The sequence below is a fragment of the Dermochelys coriacea genome, chromosome 8 (assembly GCF_009764565.3).
Source record: "Dermochelys coriacea isolate rDerCor1 chromosome 8, rDerCor1.pri.v4, whole genome shotgun sequence".
Taxonomy (NCBI): domain Eukaryota; kingdom Metazoa; phylum Chordata; order Testudines; family Dermochelyidae; genus Dermochelys; species Dermochelys coriacea.
In genome coordinates, this window is record NC_050075.1 from 90,390,212 (window position 1) to 90,414,455 (window position 24,244).

General features: G+C 39.7%; 1 protein-coding gene across 3 annotated transcripts in view; it reads left to right on the forward strand.

The window, feature by feature from the left end:
- Nucleotides 1-24,244, forward strand: part of JAK1 (Janus kinase 1) — a 110,205-nt gene that overhangs the window by 59,863 nt on the left and 26,098 nt on the right. Inside the window, exons 2-9 of one of the 3 annotated variants that reach the window (XM_038415024.1) lie at nucleotides 1,443-1,522; nucleotides 4,140-4,338; nucleotides 6,994-7,117; nucleotides 16,535-16,757; nucleotides 18,039-18,202; nucleotides 19,543-19,885; nucleotides 22,355-22,543; nucleotides 23,480-23,637. In XM_038415024.1, coding sequence (XP_038270952.1) covers nucleotides 1,517-1,522; nucleotides 4,140-4,338; nucleotides 6,994-7,117; nucleotides 16,535-16,757; nucleotides 18,039-18,202; nucleotides 19,543-19,885; nucleotides 22,355-22,543; nucleotides 23,480-23,637 — 1,406 coding nt within the window. In that variant the 5' untranslated portion in view covers nucleotides 1,443-1,516. The remainder of the gene's footprint in view (nucleotides 1-1,442; nucleotides 1,523-4,139; nucleotides 4,339-6,993; nucleotides 7,118-16,534; nucleotides 16,758-18,038; nucleotides 18,203-19,542; nucleotides 19,886-22,354; nucleotides 22,544-23,479; nucleotides 23,638-24,244) is intronic. The other 2 variants (XM_038415025.2, XM_038415026.2) reach the window with 2 other exon arrangements.

The window sequence follows — 24,244 nt, forward strand, 5'->3', positions numbered from 1 at the left end:
GGTTTGAATCTGGGTCTCCCACCTCCTGGGTAAGTTTTCTAACTGCTCAGCTAAAGGTAGTGGGGAAGGGGGAACCTCTGCTTCCTTGGTGTTTCTTGAAAAAGTGTTGACCTGCTTTAGGTACCTAACTCCAGGAGATGGTTCATCACTGTGAATCCCGGGTGGAGCTAGGCACCTAAAAGTGCTTCTCCTTCTATTGGCTATTTTAGGCAGCTCCCTGCTCTGCATGCTGGCTTTTGTGAATCCCCTTCTCAGGCACCGAACTCTCCCATGCATTGTATGGGGAGTCTGGATACCTAACTGGGGGTTGTGAACTCTACTAGGCAGCAAGGATGCCTACAGGTTAGGTGCTGCCGTGCTGAGCATAGCAGTGTCTCTCTTGTGAATCCCACCTTTAGTCACCTGTCCTACTGGGGCTGCTATGATGCAGGCTTCCCTGCAGCAGCAGCACCAGCACCGGTTTCCCTTCTCTCTCAGTACACATTAGTCACCTCTCTGATGTTTTAAGTGCTGCACAGTTGAATTTTTTTCTGAAGAACAGCTCCATGATCTACAGGCTTCTTCACAATGCAGGAGAGGATCCCAGATTGCAACTGGAAGAAAGGGTGATAGGAGTCCAGTGAGAACTGGAGAAGGATTTTTTTCTTGAAGAGAATAACTTGATAAGAAGGAAAAGGAAAGGAGACCTGGGGGAGGAAAACTGTAGAGACTGGAGATAGGGAAAACCGGAGAAGAGGATAAGAACTGAAAGTGTAAGGGGGAGAGAAAAAAGGCAGATTTTGAGGAATGGGAGAAAAATGGATGGGGAAACCTTTGCAATTTTTTTCATGTCAGTACTAGGTTGAAAGAAGAAGAGAGAAGGGTTATGATTGGAGGGGAAGGTTAAAAAAAGCAAGAAGAAGAAGTGAAATCAGAACACCCTAAAGAAGGAAAAGTGATAATAGAGACAGAAGAAGAGAGATAAGGATCGAGTTGAAATCTCTTGTGGAGAGATCAAAAAGAGAAAAGACTGGCTTAAAAAACACACTAAGGAGGGTGGAGCATAAGAGAAAATCCTGCTTGAATATTAGACTCTTCAGAGAAAGGAAGAATGGACAGCATCAAGAACATTTTGGGTGCCACCAAAATACAAATAATAAATAAGAGATGAGGCAGTGTCCCCTGGTTTTTGGTTTTGTAAATGGTTAGTCAGTGCAACCAGAGCTCCCATGGGCTCTAATGGGAGCTCCGGGTCCACAAAATGTCTTGGATATGCTCCTTGCTGGTTTTTAGTAGTTACATTTGAGATGGAACTTTCATTCGAAAGGCCTGATGCAAAGCACATTGAAGTTAGTAGAAAGATTCCCATTGAATGCAGTTGATTGAATGTCCATATATTATATGGCTTATAGAACTTCTCAAAACAGCTCCATTTTGAGTTGACATTTCTTCCTTGTTCCCAGACAGGGTTGAATTGCTTCTGGAAAGTTTGAAGAAAATCCATTCTACTGTTTTGGAAGACCAGACATTCAGATAAATGCAGGTGTGTTTTTCTATGAAATACTTATGGAGGCTATATTTTTTGGCTTTCATCTGTAATGAAATTAGACTTCATTTAGAACTCCCCCCACAATAAAACCTGGGTTCTTTGCCAGTCATAAGAACATAAGAATGGCCATACAGGGTCAGACCAAAGGTCCATCCGGGCCAGTATCCTGTCTACCGACAGTGGCCAGTGCCAGGTGCCCCAGAGGGAGTAAGCCTAACAGGTAATGATCAGTGATCTCTCTCCTGCCGTCCCTCTCCACTCTCTGACAAACAGAGGCTAGAGACACTATTCCTTACCCATCCTGGCTGATAGCCATTAATGGACTTTTAACCTCCATGAATTTATCCAGTTCTCTTTTAAACCCTGTTGTCGTCCTAACCTTCACAACCTCCTGAGGCAAGGAGTACCACAGGTTGACGGTGTGAAGAACTTCCTTTTATTTGTTTTAAACCTGCTACCCCATTAATTTCATTTGGTGGCCCCTAGTTCTTATATTATGGGAACAAGTAAATAACTTTTCCTTACTCACTTTCTCTACACCACACATGATTTTATAGCCCTCTATCATATCGCCCCTTAGTCTCCTCTTTTCCAAGCTGAAAAGTCCTAGCCTCTTTAATCTCTCTTCATATGGGACCCATTCCAAACCCCTAATCATATTAATTGCCCTTTTCTGAACCTTTTCTAAAGCCAGTATATCTTTTTTGAGATGAGGGGACCACATCTATACGCAGTATTCAAGATGCGGGCGTACCATGGATTTATATAAGGGCAATAAAATATTCTCTGTTCCTTTTTTAATGATTCCTAACATCCCGTTTGCTTTTTTGACTGCCGCTGCACACTGCGTGGACGTCTTCAGAGAACTATCCATGATGACTCCAAGATCTTTCTCCTGATTAGTTGTAGCTACATTAGCCCCCATCATATTGTATGTATAGTTGGGGTTATTTTTTTCCAATGTGCATTACTTCACATTTATCCACGTTAAATTTCATTTGCCATTTTGTTGCCCAATCACTTAGTTTTGTGAGATCTTTTTGAAGTTCTTCACGGTCTGCTTTGATCTTAACTATCTTGAGCAGTTTAGTAGCACTTGCAAACTTTGCCACCTCACTGTTTACCCCTTCTCCAGATTATTTATGAATAGGTTGAATAGGATTGGTGCTAGGACTGACCCTTGGGGAACACCACTAGTTACCCCTCTCCATTCTGAAAATTTACCATTTATTCCTACCCTTTGTTCCCTGTCTTTTAACCAGTTCTCAATCCATGAAAGGATCTTCCCTCTTATCCCATGACAACTTAATTTACATAAGAGCCTTTGGTGAGGGACCTTGTCAAAGGCTAAGTACACTATGTGTCTAAGACACTATGTGTCTAAGTGTCTAAGTACACTATGTCCACTGGATGTCATAGAATCATAGAATATCAGGGTTGGAAGGGACCTCAGAAGATCATCTAGTCCAACCCCCTGCTCAAAGCAGCCTTGTCCACATGTTTGTTGACGCCTTCAAAGAACTCTAAGAGATTAGTAAGACATGATTTCCCTTTACAGAAACCATGTTGACTTTTGCCCAACAATTTATGTTCTTCTATGTGTCTGACAATTTTATTCTTTACTATTTTTTCAACTAATTTGCCTGGTACTAATGTTAGACTTTCCGGTCTGTAATTGCCTGGATCACCTTTAGAGGTGATCCTTTTCAAATATTGGCATTACATTAGCTATTTTCCAGTCATTGGGTACAGAAGCTGATTTAAAGGACAGGTTACAAACCATAGTTAATAGTTCCGCAATTTCACATTTGAGTTCTTTCAGAACTCTTGGTGAATGCTATCTGGTCCCAGTGACTTGTTACAGTTAAGTTTCTCAATTAATTCCAAAACCTCCTCTAGTCTAACTCTACTATTGCGATTTCCTTCCAAACAATATTCGTAATGCAAGGTGCTATTTCTGATTTTGTCATATGCATATGTAGCACATTCCAGTTTTAAAGGACATTGTATTAAAACTGTTTAGTGCTAATGTTACATTTTGAGGGGTGGAAAAAGCAAGTGTTCATTTTAGTTAAGAAAAGTGTGTTACAAACATTTAGTTGCTCTAGCTGCTTTTAACATATTCAGCTGAAAAAGCAAGGTAGATGCCTGAAAGAAATTGACTAAAAATTAATTATGTTATTTTTTAGCTGGTAGGTTGTGATCCCAGGTTGGTGTTACTAAAAGTAATTGGGAATGGGGGTGTTGCAAGACATTGGGAATTTTATTACAATTCTAAAACAAAGTAAATAAAATTTCCAGAATAACTTTGTGGTGGCCAAAATTTCAATGTAGGTGGACATGTGAGGCAGGAGCATTGTTGCCATTGCTACATTATTATTACTTATATTTTAATAAGGGATTACCAAACTGAAAAGGTTGAGAAACCATAATTATATTCAGAAGCCTACTTATGTGAAGGGTTACTGAAATAATTTTCACTTGTGGGGCCTGAATAAAAACTTCGATCTTAGCACCCCAGCCTGAGACCTGAATGTGGCTTCAGCTTTGAGTGAAATAGCAAACTTGTCATCATGTTTTTTCTGTGAATTTGTTTCCTCTCTGAATGTAGTATCTAAACGTAAAAGAAGATTGCAAAGCCATGGCTTTCTGCGCAAAACTGAGAAACTCAAAAAAGAGCGAAGTGACCACAGAAGCTCAAGAGCAAGGATTGGAAATATTATTCTATTTGCAAGAGAAGCCTCCCATTCGGTACAGCAGTGGCGAGTATACAGCAGAAAACCTGTGCATTGAAGCTGCCCAGAAGTGCTGTGAGTGTTGCAGTATTCAGCTATGTTCTGAATTACTAAGACAAAATGTATCATAAATAAATTCATCCCTCTCTGGTCATGCAAAAATACTCATGGGGTAGGGTCAGGGCTAGAAAACTTTAAGGGTCCTCTTGTGGAATTCTTTTTTGATTATTTAATGGGGAGAAGGGAGAATGAGACTTTCCTCTGCAGAAGAGCTCTTGATTCTCTACCTAGAATCCACGGATCCTAGAGGAATGGCAAAAAGCCATGACCCTCCACTCCAGTACTGACACTTCATTTATCATTGACTTTAACCTGAGCATGATTAGGCTGCCTTTCAAGAGATATCCTATTACACAGTTAAACAAGGCTATTTTCAGTGTAACATTTAGACTTGAAATTAGACGAAGGTTTCTAACCATCAGAGGAGTGAAGTTTTGGAATAGCCTCCCAAGGGAAGCAGTGGGGGCAAAAGATCTATCTGGTTTTAAGATTCTACTCGATAAGTTTATGGAGGAGATGGTATGATGGGATAATGGGATTTTGGTAAGTAATTGATCTTTAAATATTCAGGGTAAATAGGCCAAATCCCCTGAGATGGGATATTAGATGGATGGGATCTGAGTTACTACAGAAAATTCTTTCCTGGGTATCTGGCTGGTGAATCTTGCCCATATGCTCAGGGTTTAGCTGATCGCCATATTTGGGGTCGGGAAGGAATTTTCCTCCAGGGCAGATTGGAGAGGCCCTGGAGGTTTTTTGCCTTCCTCTGTAGCATGGGGCATGGGTGACTTGAGGGAGGCTTCTCTGCTCCTTGAAGTCTTTAAACCATGATTTAAGGACTTCAATAGCTCAGACATAGGTGAGGTTTTTTGTAGGAGTGGGTGGGTGAGATTCTGTGGCCTGCGCTATGCAGGAGGTCGGACTAGATGATCAGAATGGTCCCTTCTGACCTTAGTATCTATGAATCTATACCAGTTGGAAAACCTGTTAAGAAACGCTTTCTGCAGTACCAAAGCACATAGATTCAGAAGATGGCAGTTGGGCTAACTGGGAAAATAACCATTCCCTAGTCTCCCTGATACTTATCTCACCGTGTTACTTGGTTTTCCCACCCTCATCTCTCACTTCCATGTGTATGGTCATTGGTGTGTACAATACTAGTGTACTGTAAAGTGAGATTAGAATTAAGCACAATTCAAGTTATATAGAAATTTGCAACAAAAAGTGTATCAGTGTCTTCCACTATGGTCTCAGTTCACCAAAATACTGAAACAGATGAGTAAGCCATTGAAGTCAATGAAATTTAAGCCCATATTAAAGTGCTTTGATGAAATGGGACCTATGTAACTAGGGCCCGATTATCTTTTTGCTTACACCAGTTTTACATTCCAGTGTCTTCTGCTGAGTTATTTCTGACATACTTTGATATGAGGGGAGATTCAGGCCCTTTAATCAGGCTCTTATTTATGACTAAGTCTGTACACAACTTCCTGAAACTTCAAAATAAAAAAAGGTTGGGTTCCCCCCCACCTTTTGGGGTTGAGACATCTAGTGCCCTCCTGCTCTGTTTCACCCACTTACTCTACCCTTTCTTCAGAATGGCGGTAAGGGAAATCTCATGGTCAAACTTCATCAAATATATATTCAATTTGGCTGCTAATGAAAATCATTTATGATAAATTACAGCAGATACTTAAATCCATTTATTATTTATGTTAATAGGTTAAAAGCTGTCAAATGCCTCTCTGTGTATTTATTCTAACACACACACTGTCCATTGCAAGTAACTTCTGATGTCTAATTTCTAACCGCATCTAGTTAGAGTTGCAAAATCTTCAAAGTGTGATTGAAGGAGCAAGGTTTTCCTAATGGAACCTCCTTCCACCTTCTTTTATGCTAGCTAGGCCCATAGGAGATACTTGATTTATAGGTCCAAAAGTCCTATTTGTTTTAATTCCTTTCAGTAAGGCTCTGAAGCTAGTCTCTGTTGTAAATGAGTGATATGGTGATATACCATCAATAGGCCTCCAGTGCTGCTGGATTACATGAGAGAGCAGCGAGTATCCTGCCCCACAGTATATAATTGTACAATTGGCATAGTCAGTATTTATTTTTCTCAATATTTTTGGAATTAAGAAAGTATTTATTTGAGAATGGATTCAGTAAAAACTGAGCAAGAAGCTCAGGATTTGGCCCTGATTCAGGAAACACTTAAGCATGTGCTTCGGTGCTGTCCTAAGTAAAGATGCCTTCCTGTACAGGGCCCCTGTGATGTATATGCTGCCAGATAGTGCTCTCTTCTTTTATTGACAAGGAAACCCAAAACAGAGAAATTAGATGGCTTCATCCCTGTGAAGACACTGTAACCTGTTTTTGTTGTATTTTGTTTCATTAAAAACAAACAACATAGAAACAGCAAGTCAACAGTAGTGTTTTGTTGGAAAACCCTGTGATGGATTAGTAAACTCAGATGGGACAGTGACATCACTTGCTTTCCTGCCCTTCAACTGAAGGAAAGGGCATGTTTTTGGTTTTAGCAAAACAAACCTAAGAACCAAATCACAAAATTTTCCACAGTTTAAGTAGTACACCCCCTCTCCTGTGCGCTGTCGAAAGTGCAGTTCAGATTTCAGTTTGTGAATTCATTAATTTATTTTTTCTTTTTAATAGCTGTATCTCCATTGTGCCACAATCTCTTTGCACTATTTGAGGAGAGTAAAAAACTCTGGTATGCACCGAACCATGTCTTCAAAATAGATGACAAAACAGCACTCCGGCTCCATTATCGCATGAGGTATGTTGGGACAAATGAACGATGGATTATTTCAAGATTCCAGTGTGCATTTTTTTCCAAGAATTGTGTGGCTAGTGTAACCCTTAGAGCTGAACTCAGTTTAAAACAAAAAAACCACTTCACAGCAAAGTTGAGAGTTTAACAACAGGAAAGGCTGAAAAGGTCTCCAGAATGTGTGCATTTGCTAGATAACCTTAAAACAACCCCAAACCACAAAGCTGTAAGTGACTGGACTAACTGAAAATTCACAATGCAAATGGCTGAGAACCATGGTCATATCGTAATATTCTGCATTTCTGTATCACTTTCCATCTGAGGTGTTCCAAATGCAACTATTAATGAATTTAGCTTCACAAAATATCCCTGTGAGGTAGGAAAATACTGTTATTCCTGTTGTATACACTGAGAAACTGAGGCACTGAAAAGTTAAGGGCCAAATTCTGTGTCTCCCCCTACACAGGGTGAGGTTGTCAAAATCATTCAGCATTGGCTTAGCTTGAGTCCCATTGGATTCCCATCAACTTAAATGGGAGCAAAGTCATGCCAGTGCTTTTGAACACTCACTCTCAGATCCAAGGGGAACTGGTGCAATTCCATGGTGGGATGGGAGAGAGCACAAGGAAAATATACAACTCTGTGCAAGGGATCTGTACATCATCAGGTTGTACTTTATTGGCAATTCCTGAGCCACAGCGCCTGCGGGCTGGTGGACCTGTGACTCCATGGATACACCAACCATTCCTCTCCTTTCCCTCTTAAAAAGGAAAGTGCATGCGGCTGTAGGAGCTATTGGGGAGCAGTTTCACCATTACTTTGCAGCCTAGGGAAGGATTTCTTCCCCTTTGGATCTGGTAGAAATTCTAGTTCAGATCCCATTCATTTTTCTTCCCTGTTGTTTTCATGTTAATTGTTTCCCCTCCTGTACCAATACAGTTACTATTCAACATCCTGTACGTTGAAAATGAGGCCCTTCAATTTCAGTTTTTACCTGCTTTTGCAGAAAAGTTCCTAGGTGTTACGAAAGTCATTATTTTGTTTTACATATAATTTGAATTTTGTAAGTGCTGGAACTCCTCAGACCTGGCTCCTCCCTCCAGAAGAAGAGAGGGCAGCTTGGAAACCAGGTTACTGAGCCTCCGTGTCTCCTTCCAGTACGGGGAGCTGGGTCAGAATTACTGGAATGACCCAAGTGCTGGTGTACATGTTGTTGGCAATCTCATACATATTACATACACATTACCGGCTTTACATGATAGCACAATAGTTATTATCATTCAAAGCAAATTAAAGTTAGTTAATGCCTTTTCCTGTTAAAATGGGTTGAAAAAAAACAAAACAAAAAACTGTATCCAACAGAACATAAGGGTTTTTTGGAAAGTTGCATAAAAACAAAAACAGGAAACAAGAGTGATATTTCCCCAGAAAACTGCACAGTTAATTTTTGTACTGAGTTGTATCTGTTTTTAAATATTTGTAATAAACCCTGATAAATTCCTGGGAAATCTTTAAAAAAACCTGAAAATGAAGAACCTTCATTACAATCTAGAGAACAAGTTTTATCTTGAGGAATAAATTTTTCCAGAATGTTTGGTCATTCTGGCATTTTCCAAATAGTTGGGTCCCTGTTAGCTCCACTAGGCACATTTCTTAAGAACATAAATTTATATACCAACATTTCCTGTTTAACTTGTCATTTTACTAAAATCAAAACCACAATCTTTTGGATTCATCTTGAGATTGGGAAAAAATTGGTTGTAATTTGTTTGTGTGCGATGTTGCATATTTAAGTACTTGTCTGAATATTTGCACTTATGCTTCATAAATTGTCACATGCACATAGTGGTGATAGAATTTACATGTGCAAACTTCCATTGTTCCAAGAAAAATCTGCACACACAGGCCACTTCACCTGCATGGAGAAAAGTGCACACATTGGTAATGTAAATGCAGGCCAGGATAAGGCCCCTTTGACAGTTTGACTCTTTGAAGTTTAAGTGGGGTAGCTGTGTTAGTTTGTATCAGTAAAAACAACCAGGTGTCCTCGTGGCACCTTAGAGACTAACATGTGCTGTGTATTTATACCTGCTTACTGTATTTTCCACACCATGCATCTGATGAAGTGGGTTCTAGCCCACAAAAGCTTATTCCCAAATAAATTTGTTAGTCTCTAAGGTGCCACAAGGACTCCTCGTTTTTTTTTGTTTGGTTGGTTTTTTTAAGTTTAAGGAATTCTAATCCTGAATAAATCTGTACCATGTCACAGTTGCTTTTCTAATTGGAGAAGTTTGAGGGAAAGGAAATGTATGTTATTGAGGGAAATGATTGTCTGTAATGAACAAATAGGTCTTGGCTTTTCAGAGAATAATTTTAGTGATATGTATGCATGTTAGAAAAACACAAGATTACTATAATCTGGTCTGTTCCCATTGACAGGCCTTTTCTATAAGCAGTGCTAATATCTTAATGTAAACTAATCTGAGGTTTAAACTGTTGTTATTAAATGCAGTAGATAAACCAGATGATAATGGAATTGAGTGACTTGAATTGCTGCGAGAAGCTCTTGGGAATCTAATTGTCTCAATATTAGTTGCTCTTATTTACTTCAAGAGATCAATCAGGTCAACCACATACCAGAAGAACCTTGATGTTTTCTCGGTACAGTAGGAACTCAGGGCAATTTTCCCTGATAGTGTTCTGTAATATTTCTGATGTGTAGTTTCTTCTTTTTAAAGGAAGAGCTTAATTTATATTTATTTGTATCATATTCTATATAACATAAGAAAATCGCAATTCTAGGAATTTTAACCACTGACTCAAAGCATAATACTGTTTTTAACTAACCACATTGCATGACTATATTACTAATTCATAAAAAATAATTCCCCATATAATCAGATTATATTTGTATGTTTCTGCTTTGGTGAGTCAATGGTGACAATTCCCAGAATTACTTCTTATTTCTGTTATATATTATTAAAGTTGCCTGGTAGTTCCTATTGTAAGACCGTGTTTTCAGTTTCTTGTAACTTTGCCAGACTTTAACCATTTGTGCTGAAATTTTCCATGCAAAGTGTCTACCTCAGGCTGATTTTTAATTTCAGCCAAAATTGTTCAGCCATTTCTGAGAACAAAACTAGAGGAAAATATATTGTTTTGACCATGTTAAAAAATTCTGGCAACATTTTCCCAGTGAAACTCTACCCAAATTATAAGCCTTTGAAAAAAAAATTACAGTCTGCATATGCTCAGCGGAGACTTCATCTACATTAGGCATGCTTTAGCCCAGGGCTGAGCAGGATTTTCCTTACAGTTGCAGCTCTGAGCTGCTGTGGGCCATGTTGGGTCCAAGCCTGGGCACTGAAACTAAGAACATGGAGACTGTGTTCTGTGCTATCAGTGACCTCCCTGCTGGGCCCAGGTAGTATAGAACTTGAATGAACTACATGAACTTGAATGCGGAGGGGTAAGAGCTGGACTGGATAGGAGTAGATTGGGACAAAGAGCTGGGAACTATGAGAGGAAACTGCAACTGTCTGGGCAAAGAGATTGGAGTATGAACAAATGGGGGAGGGGGAAGGAGGTGAGGGGAGACAAATCTGATGAGGAGTTGGGGTATGGAGATAGGCAAAGAGACTCGGACTAGGAGCCGGGGGAATACTGAGGTTGGACGAGGAGTCTGGTTAGAGGTTTGGGACAGAGAGCCAGTGGAGATTGGGAACATGGCTTGGGTAGGGGGGAAAGGATTGATTTAGAGGTTCGAGTGGGGGAAGAGAGATCAGATGAGGAGTCAGGAGTAGGGAGTGACTGGGACTTGGATAAGAAGCCCTAGGAGAGGCAACTGGGACTGGCAAAGTGAGGAGAATAGGACTGGGACAAGGAACCAGTGGTGGTGGTGAAGAGGCAGAACTGGACTAGCACTGGTTGGAAGGGATGGGGCAGAATGGGTCAAATTTGAGGGGATTGGGCAGAAGAGCCTGTGCCCACTAGATCACCCTCCCCTTTAGAACTTGGAATGGAACGCAGAATTCCTGAGTCAGCTGTCAGCAAATATCTATGAAACTCAATGGCAAAGTGTGTATGTTGTCCCAGCTAGAGGATGACAACTCACTTCTGCTATCAGTTACTCCATTAGCTTAAATGGCAGAGGGCTCTATGGTTCTGACGCTGCTGATGACCCATATGGGGAGGTGGGGTCAGTATGATGCCATGTTATGGAATTTCTATTTTCAATTTGCTTTTTAAAAAGCTTAGAAAAGTCATATGCAAACATATTTAAAAGGACAGGTTGCAAAGTCAGTCCTTGGAAAAAATTAGAGGGCCAAATCGCACCTGGAGCTGCAGCTAGCAAGAGATGTCAAGAGTAACAAGAAGGGTTTCTTCAGGTATGTTGGCAACAAGAAGAAAGCCAAGGAAAGTGTGGGCCCCTTACTGAATGAGGGAGGCAAGCTAGTGACAGAGGATGTGGAAAAAGCTAATGTACTCAATGCTTTTTTTGCCTCTGTTTTCACTAACAAGGTCAGCTCCCAGACTGCTGTGCTGGGCATCACAAAATGGGGAAGAGATGGCCAGCCCTCTGTAGAGATAGAGGTGGTTAGGGACTATTTAGAAAAGCTGGACGTGCACAAGTCCATGGGGCCGGACGAATTGCATCCGAGAGTGCTGAAGGAATTGGCGGCTGTGATTGCAGAGCCCTTGGCCATTATCTTTGAAAACTCGTGGCGAACGGGGGAAGTCCCGGATGACTGGAAAAAGGCTAATGTAGTGCCCATCTTTAAAAAAGGGAAGAAGGAGGATCCTGGGAACTACAGGCCGGTCAGCCTCACCTCAGTCCCTGGAAAAATCATGGAGCAGGTCCTCAAAGAATCAATCCTGAAGCACTTAGAGGAGAGGAAAGTGATCAGGAACAGTCAGCATGGATTCACCAAGGGAAGGTCATGCCTGACTAATCTAATCGCCTTTTATGATGAGATTACTGGTTCTGTGGATGAAGGGAAAGCAGTGGATGTATTGTTTCTTGACTTTAGCAAAGCTTTTGACACGGTCTCCCACAGCATTCTTGTCAGCAAGTTAAGGGAGTATGGGCTGGATGAATGCACTATAAGGTGGGTAGAAAGCTGGCTAGATTGTCGGGCTCAACGGGTAGTGATCAATGGCTCCATGTCTAGTTGGCAGCCGGTGTCAAGTGGAGTGCCCCAGGGGTCGGTCCTGGGGCCCGTTTTGTTCAATATCTTCATAAATGATCTGGAGGATGGTGTGGATTGCACTCTCAGCAAATTTGCGGATGATACTAAACTGGGAGGAGTGGTAGATACGCTGGAGGGGAGGGATAGGATACAGAAGGACCTAGACAAATTGGAAGATTGGGCCAAAAGAAATCTAATGAGGTTCAATAAGGATAAGTGCAGGGTCCTGCACTTAGGATGGAAGAATCCAATGCACCGCTACAGACTAGGGACCGAATGGCTCGGCAGCAGTTCTGCGGAAAAGGACCTAGGGGTGACAGTGGACGAGAAGCTGGATATGAGTCAGCAGTGTGCCCTTGTTGCCAAGAAGGCCAATGGCATTTTGGGATGTATAAGTAGGGGCATAGCGAGCAGATCGAGGGACGTGATCGTTCCCCTCTATTCGACACTGGTGAGGCCTCATCTGGAGTACTGTGTCCAGTTTTGGGCCCCACACTACAGGAAGGATGTGGATAAATTGGAAAGAGTACAACGAAGGGCAACAAAAATGATTAGGGGTCTAGAGCACATGACTTATGAGGAGAGGCTGAGGGAGCTGGGATTGTTTAGTCTGCAGAAGAGAAGAATGAGGGGGGATTTGATAGCTGCTTTCAACTACCTGAAAGGGGGTTTCAAAGAGGATGGCTCTAGACTGTTCTCAATGGTAGCAGATGACAGAACGAGGAGTAATGGTCTCAAGTTGCAATGGGGGAGGTTTAGATTGGATATTAGGAAAAACTTTTTCACTAAGAGGGTGGTGAAACACTGGAATGCGTTACCTAGGGAGGTGGTAGAATCTCCTTCCTTAGAGGTTTTTAAGGTCAGGCTTGACAAAGCCCTGGCTGGGATGATTTAACTGGGACTTGGTCCTGCTTTGAGCAGGGGGTTGGACTAGATGACCTTCTGGGGTCCCTTCCAACCCTGATATTCTATGATTCTATGATTCTGTGTGTGATATCATTAATGACTGTATCATAACGGATGCACACAAGGAGTCTGAATTAAGGTTGAACAGGTATCTTTTAATTCTGGCATTTCCTGATTTCTAAGTGCTTAACTTTGCAACTTTGATTTTTTTTAAATATCATTTTTGTGTGTGTAATATATATAAAAATATGATGAAAGTACATGGCTCAGTCATTCCAAATGCTTCAGGTGTTTAGGTTTCTGTGCCACTGTTGAAAGGTGCTAATTTGGGCTTTTGGTGGGTATGATTTTTTTTCCCATATATGATCTGTCAATCTTCAGAGCATGTACATACCAGCTGCTTACACTTTAGACCTATCTCATTTACACCTGGTTATATTTTAATAGGAATTTTTTACTACAGACTTTTTGAAGAACCCCTTTCCTAAGTCTACAACATAAGAAGCCACAATACACAAAATACAATATTACGTAGCATCCTGGTTAAATGACACACAAGCTGATACAGAAAGAGTTGAATTATTCCAGTAATTAAATAGAACCTACTGTTTTTTAAAATCATACTTTTTATTGTTTTTTTCCCATGAAAAGAAAGCTACAATATGTTTAAAAATAAACCTGTTTCTTTTTCTAAGAACAGAGCTGGTTGGAGCTTTTTGTATGAGAGGCAGGTTAGTCTTGTTGTTAAGGCACTTAATCGGGACTCAAGACTTCTGGGTCCAGTTTGCAGCTTTGCCACAGGCTTCCTGTGTGACCCTGGGCAAATCACTCAATATCTCTCTCTGCCTTAGTTTCTATCTGTAAAAATGGGATAATAATCTTTGCTTTCTCTTACCCTTTGTTTGCCTTGTCTGTTTAGATTGCACACTCTGCAGGGCGGGAACTCTCTCTTACTCTCTCTCTATAGTGCCTAGCATAAAGGGGCCTGATCTTGGTTAGAGCTTTTAGACACTGCTGAAATACAAAAGTCATTTTATATGTAAAGGGCCAAATTCTGACCTCCATTAGAATACCAATACAGCCCTCCTCATCTACAGTTATTTTCAGGAATCACCAGAAAAATAATGGGGTTATTAACCATGATTAACAGTGTTTTTTTTTTCAATAAAAATATAGAAAAGTAATTGCCTGATATTAAGGGATAAGAAAACTGTCTCGTGGGCCTTGTGTCTGGAATGTAAAAGTTCCAAACTGAGTTTTTTATATTCTTCATTATAGAAGTTCCTACTATGGCTGTGCGTGCACGCATTACCATTTCCCTCACACCATACCAAGCTTTTCAGGAGTTCATTAGATAGTCCAGGGGGAAGAAGAGTCGAAAACACAATATAGAATGTCTCAGCTCTGTATCAAGTTGTCCTTAAATTTGACCAATACTTTATTTTCTTCCTTTTAAGTTATTGGAGTATGATGCAAGTAATTAAAACCATCTTTAATAGAAACCACCCACTGAAATATCAAAGGTCATTATTTTCATTAATCACTAAGGGCCTGATCCTGCTTTGAGCTTCACATATACAGACATCTGAGCAGAGCTCATTGCAGAATTGGGACCTAATTTCCCCCAATGCCCACTTCATTTGTGATACCTATGAGAAATGATTCACAGAAGATTTTTTTTAACATATGTGATGAAAAATAAGTTGTTTTGCTCCACCCTGCCTCTACTGAGTAATTGTGTAAACTTATTGCTGCCCTTCCTTCCCTTTTCTCATTTTTGTTGTTGCCTCCTATGTTGTGTTATGTCTGAAATTAGACTAATTGGGCCACATTCTATTTTTTTTGCACTCAAAGGCACTTTGCACATTTTGAACATTGTAAATTAATATTCCATAATAGGGTACAGTAATTCCCTTTTGAGTATTTTTGTGAAAAGTTTTTAGTTTTGTTCAACTGCCTGATTTACTGAGAATGTCACTAGCTTTTTCCACCAAAAGAAACCCTTAACTTTATTTTCATGTAGCTTTATGCATGTGACCTTCTCTTCGGTACGTGCAGTAGCTATTATAGTTTTTCATGTTCACTTGACCTTTAAGTACATTAAGATATCTAATCTTACCTCATTTCAACCACAAAGTAGCATTCTAAGGTTGCTTGTCATGCAGGTTTAGACAGACAAATGCTGTTTAAGATTCTAAAGGTTGTCAAGGGTTTGCAGAAGTCCGTGTAACAAACAAGATGGCATTCAGCGTAAGTACTGACTTTCACCCCATTAGAAATTGTCGTTTCAGATCTCTATTAATGTGAGTCATTAGTAAACAGTGTTGAAGTAACAGTTGAATAAGGACTGGATCTGTACATGTTCAATATTTAACATTCTTGCAGAGCACTCTGAAAACTTAGCACTTGGTTAAGTTTTTTATATTCTTTTAAGTGTAACTATTTAATGAGCAAAGAAAGAATTATGGCAAAGGATGTGTTGATCCAGACCTGGTTTAACTAAGTGTTATTTAACTGAAAAAGTAAATATGGATTTTTTAAATGATTTCACCTTGCATTATTTAAACTGAGATGGTTTTAAAGGAGCTTAAAGTTGGGGTAGGGTAGGGAGGGAAGCAATAAGGCACCCAGCTCTCGTTCAGTTTCAGTGGGATTTGAATATCTCACTCTCTTTGGCTTCTTTGAAAATCCCATCCTGAAGGTAATATTAGTAACATTCCAGCAGGCTAAGAAGTTTATTTCAGATATGTTTTGTAAATTGATTGCATCACTTTAAAACTGGATTATTCAGATTAGTCTCATCCCTTCAATTCTGGCCTGATTTTTAGTAGCCATATTTTCATGAATGCCAAGAGTTAGAGCTTTAATGGTTGGAACCACCAGAAATGAGAAATTCCAAGATATCATATGATGTACAACAATGGTCCTAGTTCAAGCAAATCTTCAGATAGTGGCAGCTAAAATCATTTTAAAATTGGTGTGTGTTTATATGGTGGGCTGCACAGGGAAGAGACAAAATGGTGACTCAGGCTATTGTGATTTTAATGGCCAGTATTACCTACCAAAGCATAACATGAATGCTATATGCTGTTTGAAAGTTGAAACTATCAGAGTTTAATAATATCACTTTTCAATTGGTCCCTTAGACTGGAATGCTGTTTTGGCACAGGTCCAGGATTTGGGGCCAATGTAATATTTTACTTGAGAGTAGAAAGATGAAGGATGTTGACTTATTGCTAGACTTTTATTTTAAACAGTTTAAAAATAGGTATCCAAAATACACTGAGGCTCCCCTCAGTTTTTAAAGTTCATCACTCTTTTTCTCAAGGTATTATTTTATGAACTGGCATGGGACAAGTGAAAATGAGCCATCAGTCTGGAGGCATTCTCCAAAAAAACCAAAGAATTTCTATGAGAAGAAATTACTGCCAGATGGAACTCCTATCCTTGACACATCTCCAAAGAAACAAAAGAATTCCTATGAGAAGAAACTATTGCCAGACGGAACCCCTATCCTTGATGCAAATTCACTAGAATACCTCTTTGCACAGGTAAGACATTGTATAAAAAACCCTTAAGCCATTTCTCCTGTGGTTGGAATGGTTATATGCTTTATATGTGCTTGCATAAAAATGTCAGTCTCTCATGTTTTAAGGAACAATCTTCCCATAGAAATTAAAGGGAGAGATCCACCTCATTTATCAGTGTATGATTATATCTTATGGTATATTTTCTGGTGCTTTGTCCAGTCTGGTTTTAAAATGTCCAAAACCATGGAGCTTCCACTTTTTCTCTTGGAAAGCTATTCCTCAATCTAAAAGTGCAACCTCTGCTAGTCAACAGATAACAACATCAGGGTAATTTGGAACAGCCTGCATATCTTACTTCTAAAAAAAAAATTGTATGGAGTTAATGCACAATGTAGCATCGTCTGTGTAACTATTGCTTGAAAACCTTTATAATCAGGTTTATTTAAATAGCTCTATTTGGTTACTGTGGAAAAAAGGATGTGCATTAAACTTTTGGATGGGTCATCACCCTAGCAAACATTATCAGACAGTGTTAACAAAATGGTATTTTGGGGGACTACCATTTTTTTTTAAAAAGTGGAGTATAAAAATCCCAACTCCAGTATAAGCGAGAAAAAATATCACTGCCCTGAAAAATTTTCAATCTGATCTTTAGGATATGATTTAAGGAGTAACAAACAGTGATGAGATGAGAAAGGACAAAGTTAATGAAAGATAATGGCTATTCTGCACTGGATGGTAAATAGCTACATGGTGCTACAAAGGTTTATTTTCTACAGTTATTTTTTTAGGCAACACTGAGGAGTGGGGGTCTTTGGAATGATTTGAGTGGGATGTGTGCACCAGTGTAGGTCCCAGTCTTGCAATGAGATGCACAAGTGATCCCCTGTGACCACGGTGAGTCTCATTGAAGTCACTGGAGCTCTGCAGGTACACAAGTGTTCCTGCACGTGTCACAGTGGAGGACTGGGGCTTTAGTGACCATCTAAGTATGATCTCTTTCTGTGCTACAGAAACTGCCATTGGAAAAAAAAAACACCTTTTTTGTTGGGCACCATTGTTGCTGCTTAGTCTCAAGAAGAAGATTTTAAAGGACAAGATTTGTAGCATGAGGGTGGCCTGGATGCATCTTTATTTGTTCCATTTTATATGTCTATATCCAAGAGAAGGCCGCACTTCCTGTTTTGGAAGGCTCTGCTGCTGCTTATGTAGGGCTATGATTTTGTTGACCCTGTTGGTATACAGAAGATAGACTATTGCAAACATTTTTAAAGCAACTTGTTCTCTTTGCTGTCCATTAAGGGACAGTATGATTTGGTGAAGTGCCTGGCACCAGTTCGAGACCCTAAAAATGATCAGGAGGTTCATGAAATTGAAAATGAATGTCTGGGAATGGCTGTCCTTGCAATCTCTCACTATGCCATCAAAAAAAACGTGAAGCTGCCAGAACTTCCCAAGGATATCAGGTTAGTCAGTATAACTCTACACTCAATACTGTGTACGCTACTGCCTTTTTCTGGATAGAATATTAGACCTGCTGAAATGTGTATGGACACTTGCCGTCTAGTGGCTGATCCGACAGAGGATGTAAGCCAGTGGTGGGCAACCTTCTGCCCATGGGCTGCTAGCAGGCCGCCAGACAGTTGGTTTACATTTGCACGGCCACCCGCAGCTCCTGTAGCCACGGTTCACTGTTCCCGGCCAATGGGAGTTGTGGGAAATGGTGCAGGCCACAGGGATGTGCTGGATGCTGCTTCCCGCAACTCCCATTGGCCAGGAATGGCGAACTGCGGCCACTGGGAGCTGTGGGCAGCCATGCAAATGTAAACAGTCTGGCGGCCTGCTAGCGGATTACCCTGATGGGCCACATGCAACCCGTAAGGATATGTAATTAGAAGATACCCTTGAGTTCTGTTACCTGTTGGCTACAGTGAATTTAATGAAGCCACAGCATAAGTGACAACCATAAAGTCCCAAGTATTGATGGAATCCATATAACTTCAACGTGTCAGTTGTTATAGCAATAGATGATTCAGAAGTAGTACCTTTATTAACTAGTAGGCTGCCAGTGGTAAATTGAACATCATAACCTTTAAATCTATTTTAGTAATGTTTTAGTTTCATGTAGTGTAGTCAAATTTGCTTTTCTTACCACTTCATGTTAGTTAATGGTATATTGTGATTTTAATTTCAGTTTGCAATATAATTAAATATATTTACTTGATTATAATTACAACTCTGTTTAAGTAGGTGGTTATAATATTAGTTTATTGCCCAAGCAAATGTCAGTTTCTCAAAGGCTATATCAAAGGTTAAGGTGAAAATTCTCAAAAGTTCATGTCCATATTTAGGCACCTAAATATGTGGCTCAAGTGGCAGAGGCAGTAGAGTACCCACCATTCCTCTTGATTTCATTTGGTAACTTCGGGCACCAAACTCAGAATTTTTTTCCCTAAAGTAGTGAAAAAAATAACTGCAGTTTAAATACTTTGTTACTATGTATTTTAATTGTTAACTGTCCCTTAAATGCTTTGTTACTATGTATCTTAATGAGATAATACTGATTTGAGACCGCTCCCTACATTTATCTGAGGTTTTCAGATGTTTACTTATTGTCTGTATCTGTGTCAGGTAAAAAACTGGGCAATTATATCACGTGTTATGAAATGGTTTCTGTGGTATTAGTATTAAATGTACTATGAAACTTTGCATGTGTTTTCAGTAAGTTACTTTTACAGTAAACCAACTGCAGTTTTATAATGGAAAATTGAGGTAGCAATATTAATATTCCATCGTTTTTTTCTAGTTACAAGCGTTATATTCCTGAAACTTTGAACAAGACCATCAGACAAAGGAATATCTTAACCAGAATTCGGATAAACAATGTTTTCAAGGATTTCCTTAAGGAGTTTAACAATAAAACCATTTGCGACAGCAGTGTCTCTCCACATGATCTGAAGGTTAAATACTTATCTACAATGGAGACTTTAACTAAGCATTATGGAGCAGAAATTTTTCAGACTTCATCATTGCAGATTTTAACGGAGAATGAAAAACATGGATTTAATTTTGGAGACAATGGGATCATCCCACAGTATGAAGTGATGGTGACGGGAAACAATGGAATACAGTGGAGGCGCAAACCAATTGTGAGTGTCCATTCACGGACAAAAAGACTGAGGTTATTTGGGGTGGGGGGAAACCAGGCTGCAAAAAACTTGAATCTATTTTGGAAAATTAGTTAATTGAGAAGTTTCAACTTCAGACTCTTTGGTTTGTTTAGTAGCGTTCTTGTCATGCCTTTTAAATGGTTAGCAGAACTCAATAGTCCTTTGCAAGTGGGAAACGTACTAGCTTTTGCCTCTAGAAAAAACTTAGTTGTAAACTTGTTTAGATCATAAGTGAAATAAGTGCAGCGGTCACCAAAACATTTTTCTGTATTGTAAAACCTCCTTGTGGTTTGATCAGTTCATAGTTTTTGGACAAAATGAGATTACTAATTTGGAAAAGAAGAGTGTGATAGGTCAGTGGCAGAATTGCATTAGGAAACTGGCAGAAAGCCTGCCTTTGGTCAGCACTGGTTCTTTGCTTTTGTGAGTACTAGAAGTCAGAATGAAAATTAATACCTGTACCAAATCAGCCAAACCAGATATTGCTCTGTAGGATTTCAAAAGCGGGATTTGTGCAAATATTCTGTACCCATCCAAGTGATGAAAGGTGTGTGTGTGTGCGTGTAAATGAATCAAACAGTAAATTGTGTTTCTGAAGTCAGCTGTATTTAAAATGCTGCTCTCAATATCAATGTTCCTAAATAAGGCCACCTTTCATAACTACGTGTATACTATGTCTGCACACAGATTTACAGTTATGCCAAAAAGGGGGCCAATGGAGGACAAAGGACTATGTCAAACTGCCTTGTAGATCTGCGTTTTGGACCCTATCCTGTGGGTTTGGAAAGTGCTTGGCACATTCTAGGAACTGCAACCTCAATTGTGGTTGAAATGAAAATTTATATATAATATAACTAAGTGGGAAGATGCATATGCAGGAGTGCAGAGAACAGGGAATATGCTCATTCGTCTTGGCAAGTTAACCATGAAAAACCTTTATCTAATTACTAGTTAAAAATCCTCCTTGTGGCATAATAGATATGGTGGATTAGTTATGACCTCTCAAAAGATTGTTTTATAGTGTTATCTGTATATGTGTACGACACACACAGAATTCAATAGATATCAATGGAGAGTTCATGCATCTCTTAGGTTTTGAACTGAGTTTTTGTAATACTTGTTAATTACTTTGCAGACATTAACTAACCTTTGTTACCCTTAAGTACTATGTATATAGCATTATCCCTGTTTTACTGATGGAGAAAGAGAAACTGACATGTCAAAGGTTGCACAATGAGTTGTTGGCAAAACTAGGCTTAGAATTTGTGACACTCCTCCTGGCACCCAGAGCTGTGAATCACCCTGTTACCATATGCCTCCAGAGCAAGGGAGTCTTGTCTGTACCAGCTGGATATTTAAGTCTCTAACACAACCAGCTTGTCAGCCACTGAAGCACTCTCCTCAGAGCTACATAGTGCTGTCTTTGCCTTGCAGGTTGACAACACAAGGACCCCAGCCCCTGAGTCCTTTCAAAGTGTCCCCCTGTAGTATCCAGCCCCTAGTCACTGGATACCCACAGAAATCCCAGAGCCCCCATTCTCAAAGAAACAGTGTACCTCTGTTTATCAATTTTATCTTAGACCACTGCCCCGTATTATATATAGCACATGAGTACAATCATCAAACAAAAGGAAGTTTATTTAAGAAAGAATAGAGATTCAAATAAAAACCAGTGTAAGAGATGGGAACAAATGATTACATATAAAACAAAATCATAACATATTTTCTGGGGACTAAACTAACAGGTTTAACCTCTTGTCTAAAGAAGCATATCTCACCCATAGTTCTCTCCAGCATTTTCAATCAAGCTGCTTACTTCCTCCTATTACTTTTCTCTCTGAAGCTTACACAGGCCTATATTAGCATTCAGTTCAGATGTGTGGGAGGAGACCATTATGAACTATACAATACTGCATTTACATGTAAACAGCCAGCTAGATAAACATTTCTTGTGTGACAGAAAATCTATTTTTCACCTTTGCTGGTTGCCAGTCCCTTGAGGCAGACCTTAAGAACATAATTTCCGGCATAAATACATACCGGTAACTCCTTGCATAACATCTTTACATACATTTCACAGTAATGCTGATGCCCAGAGTGTCACAAGCTTTTATTAGAGACCTCGTATGATACTCTTTGGTGAACTCTGATGTGAATACCAGACTTGGGATTCCTGTACCCTTATGTGCTCCATACACCCTCTTCTAGTTCGAATCAAGAGGTTCCTCAGTCACAGAATATATGAATTATTTGCTCTCAATCCTGTTTCACTGAATAGTCTTTTTGAGAATGAATGTCCTTATAAAATGCACATTAAAGACATAACTGACCTGTTAATTCTGAGGGCAATGGTTTGAAATATCTATCCAAGAGTAATTTTAGTATGAAAGTGTATCTTCAACACTTAAAAAATATTTATCTCTGCCTTTCATTCCAAAATGTTTGCAGGTTGTACAGCCTGAGAGAGAGAAACATAATAAACTAAAGAGGAAAAAATCAGACAGCAAAAACAAGAAGGATGAAGAAAAAAACAAAATCCGAGAGGAATGGAACAATTTTTCATATTTTCCTGAAATCACACTCCTTGTCATAAAGGAGTCCACAATCAATATTAAGAAGCAGAACCACGAAAAGATGGTAAGGGCTTAGGTGCGGTAAGCTCTTTTCTAGCAGACGGATGAGCTAATGAGACAGTATTGCTGGACAAAAGTGGTGCCATTAATACCATCATTCTTGTTATTTTTTATCTAATGGGTACCAACATTGTAATGTCAACAATTTGTGTTTAAAAAAAAAAGTGCTCTGTTTTGAAGAACAAATTGATAAACAACATCTTTTTTCCCCAAAGCTATGCAGCTGTGCACGTGTCACTATCCATACCACAACACTTGTTTTTATCCCTATCCAAGCCCCCCCAATATATGGTAAACAACCCCACCACACTTCATAGTTAGTTTTCTGTGACCTCCCTGGATGCATCTTGGCAAGATAAAAGCAGTGTGGAGGAAGAAGAGATACAGCAATGAGTATGGAGGGAGAGGAGACCAAGAGAAAGATCAGGTGGGGAAGAGGCAAGAGAAGAACACCAGCCAACATAGGAATAATGGCACTCCTCAATGAGTGTACACTGACCTTTTCCTCCTGCCGAGTATTGTTTTGGATGCCAGAATTTAGAAAGGAACTATCAGAACATGTGTGCCTCCAAATCCAGTGTGGCCCTCCCACATGCTCCTGAGAAGTCCTGTTGAATCAGAGGGACCCATATGGGTTCCAGACTCTGCACTCATGGATCTCACTGGAGAGTTAGGGTGTGTGTTAGCTCACCATTCAGTGAAGCCATCTGCTCACCCATGCTAACCAGTCAAAAAGATATCTGGGGATGTATGATGGTCATTGTTGCCCTTCTAAATATTTCCTTGTGCCGTAGATAGTTGGATAACATTTTGCCTTGCCCTTTGAAAAATCCTGGGGAAAACAGTAGCATACATAAATTCCCAGATTCTAACCCTCTCCTTCATTAATTTTTTAATTTAGCTGCAATAATTCTTGACTAAAATATCTTCTTTATTCTAGGAGTTAAAACTTTCTTCACATGAGGAGGCCTTGTCATTTGCATCTTTAGTAGATGGATACTTCAGACTTACTGCAGACGCCCACCTCTATCTCTGCACTGATGTAGCTCCACCTTTGATAGTGCACAACATAAAAAACGGCTGCCATGGACCCATTTGGTTAGTTTACATGCATTTATCTCCTCCTAGAGCCATAGCACTACCCTGAACTAACTGAGGAAATTGAGAAATTTAGGAGGGTTCTTGACTAGCAGGGATTTGCTAGCAAAGGATTGTAGGGTGACTTAATTGATGATGAACAAGTCTGCTGGAAACCAGCATTTATTTTTTACAGTGCTAAACTGTTTCTCAGATATTTGCATGTTCAGTTTGAGACAATTTGTTAAAATGTTGCTAAGATGGGAGAGAAGGAGAACAACATCTGGTGTAAATTATTTGAAACTGTAGAGTAGGATTTTCAGAAGCACTTACTGCTGGCCTAACTCTTCTGTTATTGAAGTGAACAATAAAATGGCAATATTCTCAGCAATGTCAAGTGGAGCAGAGTAAGGCCACTGCTGAACGCTTGTAAAAAAAAAAATCACACTCACAATGTCTTTATCTTCTGCATCATGCTATTCTACATTTCCAAGAGCCCTGTTGTCTGCAGAGATGGCAGACATTTTGTTTTCATAGTTCTACAGGCTGTTACAAGTGACATGCACACAATGTTTTCTTATGTAGTCTACACTTTCATTTTTTGTGCTGTTTTTTAAACTATAAACCC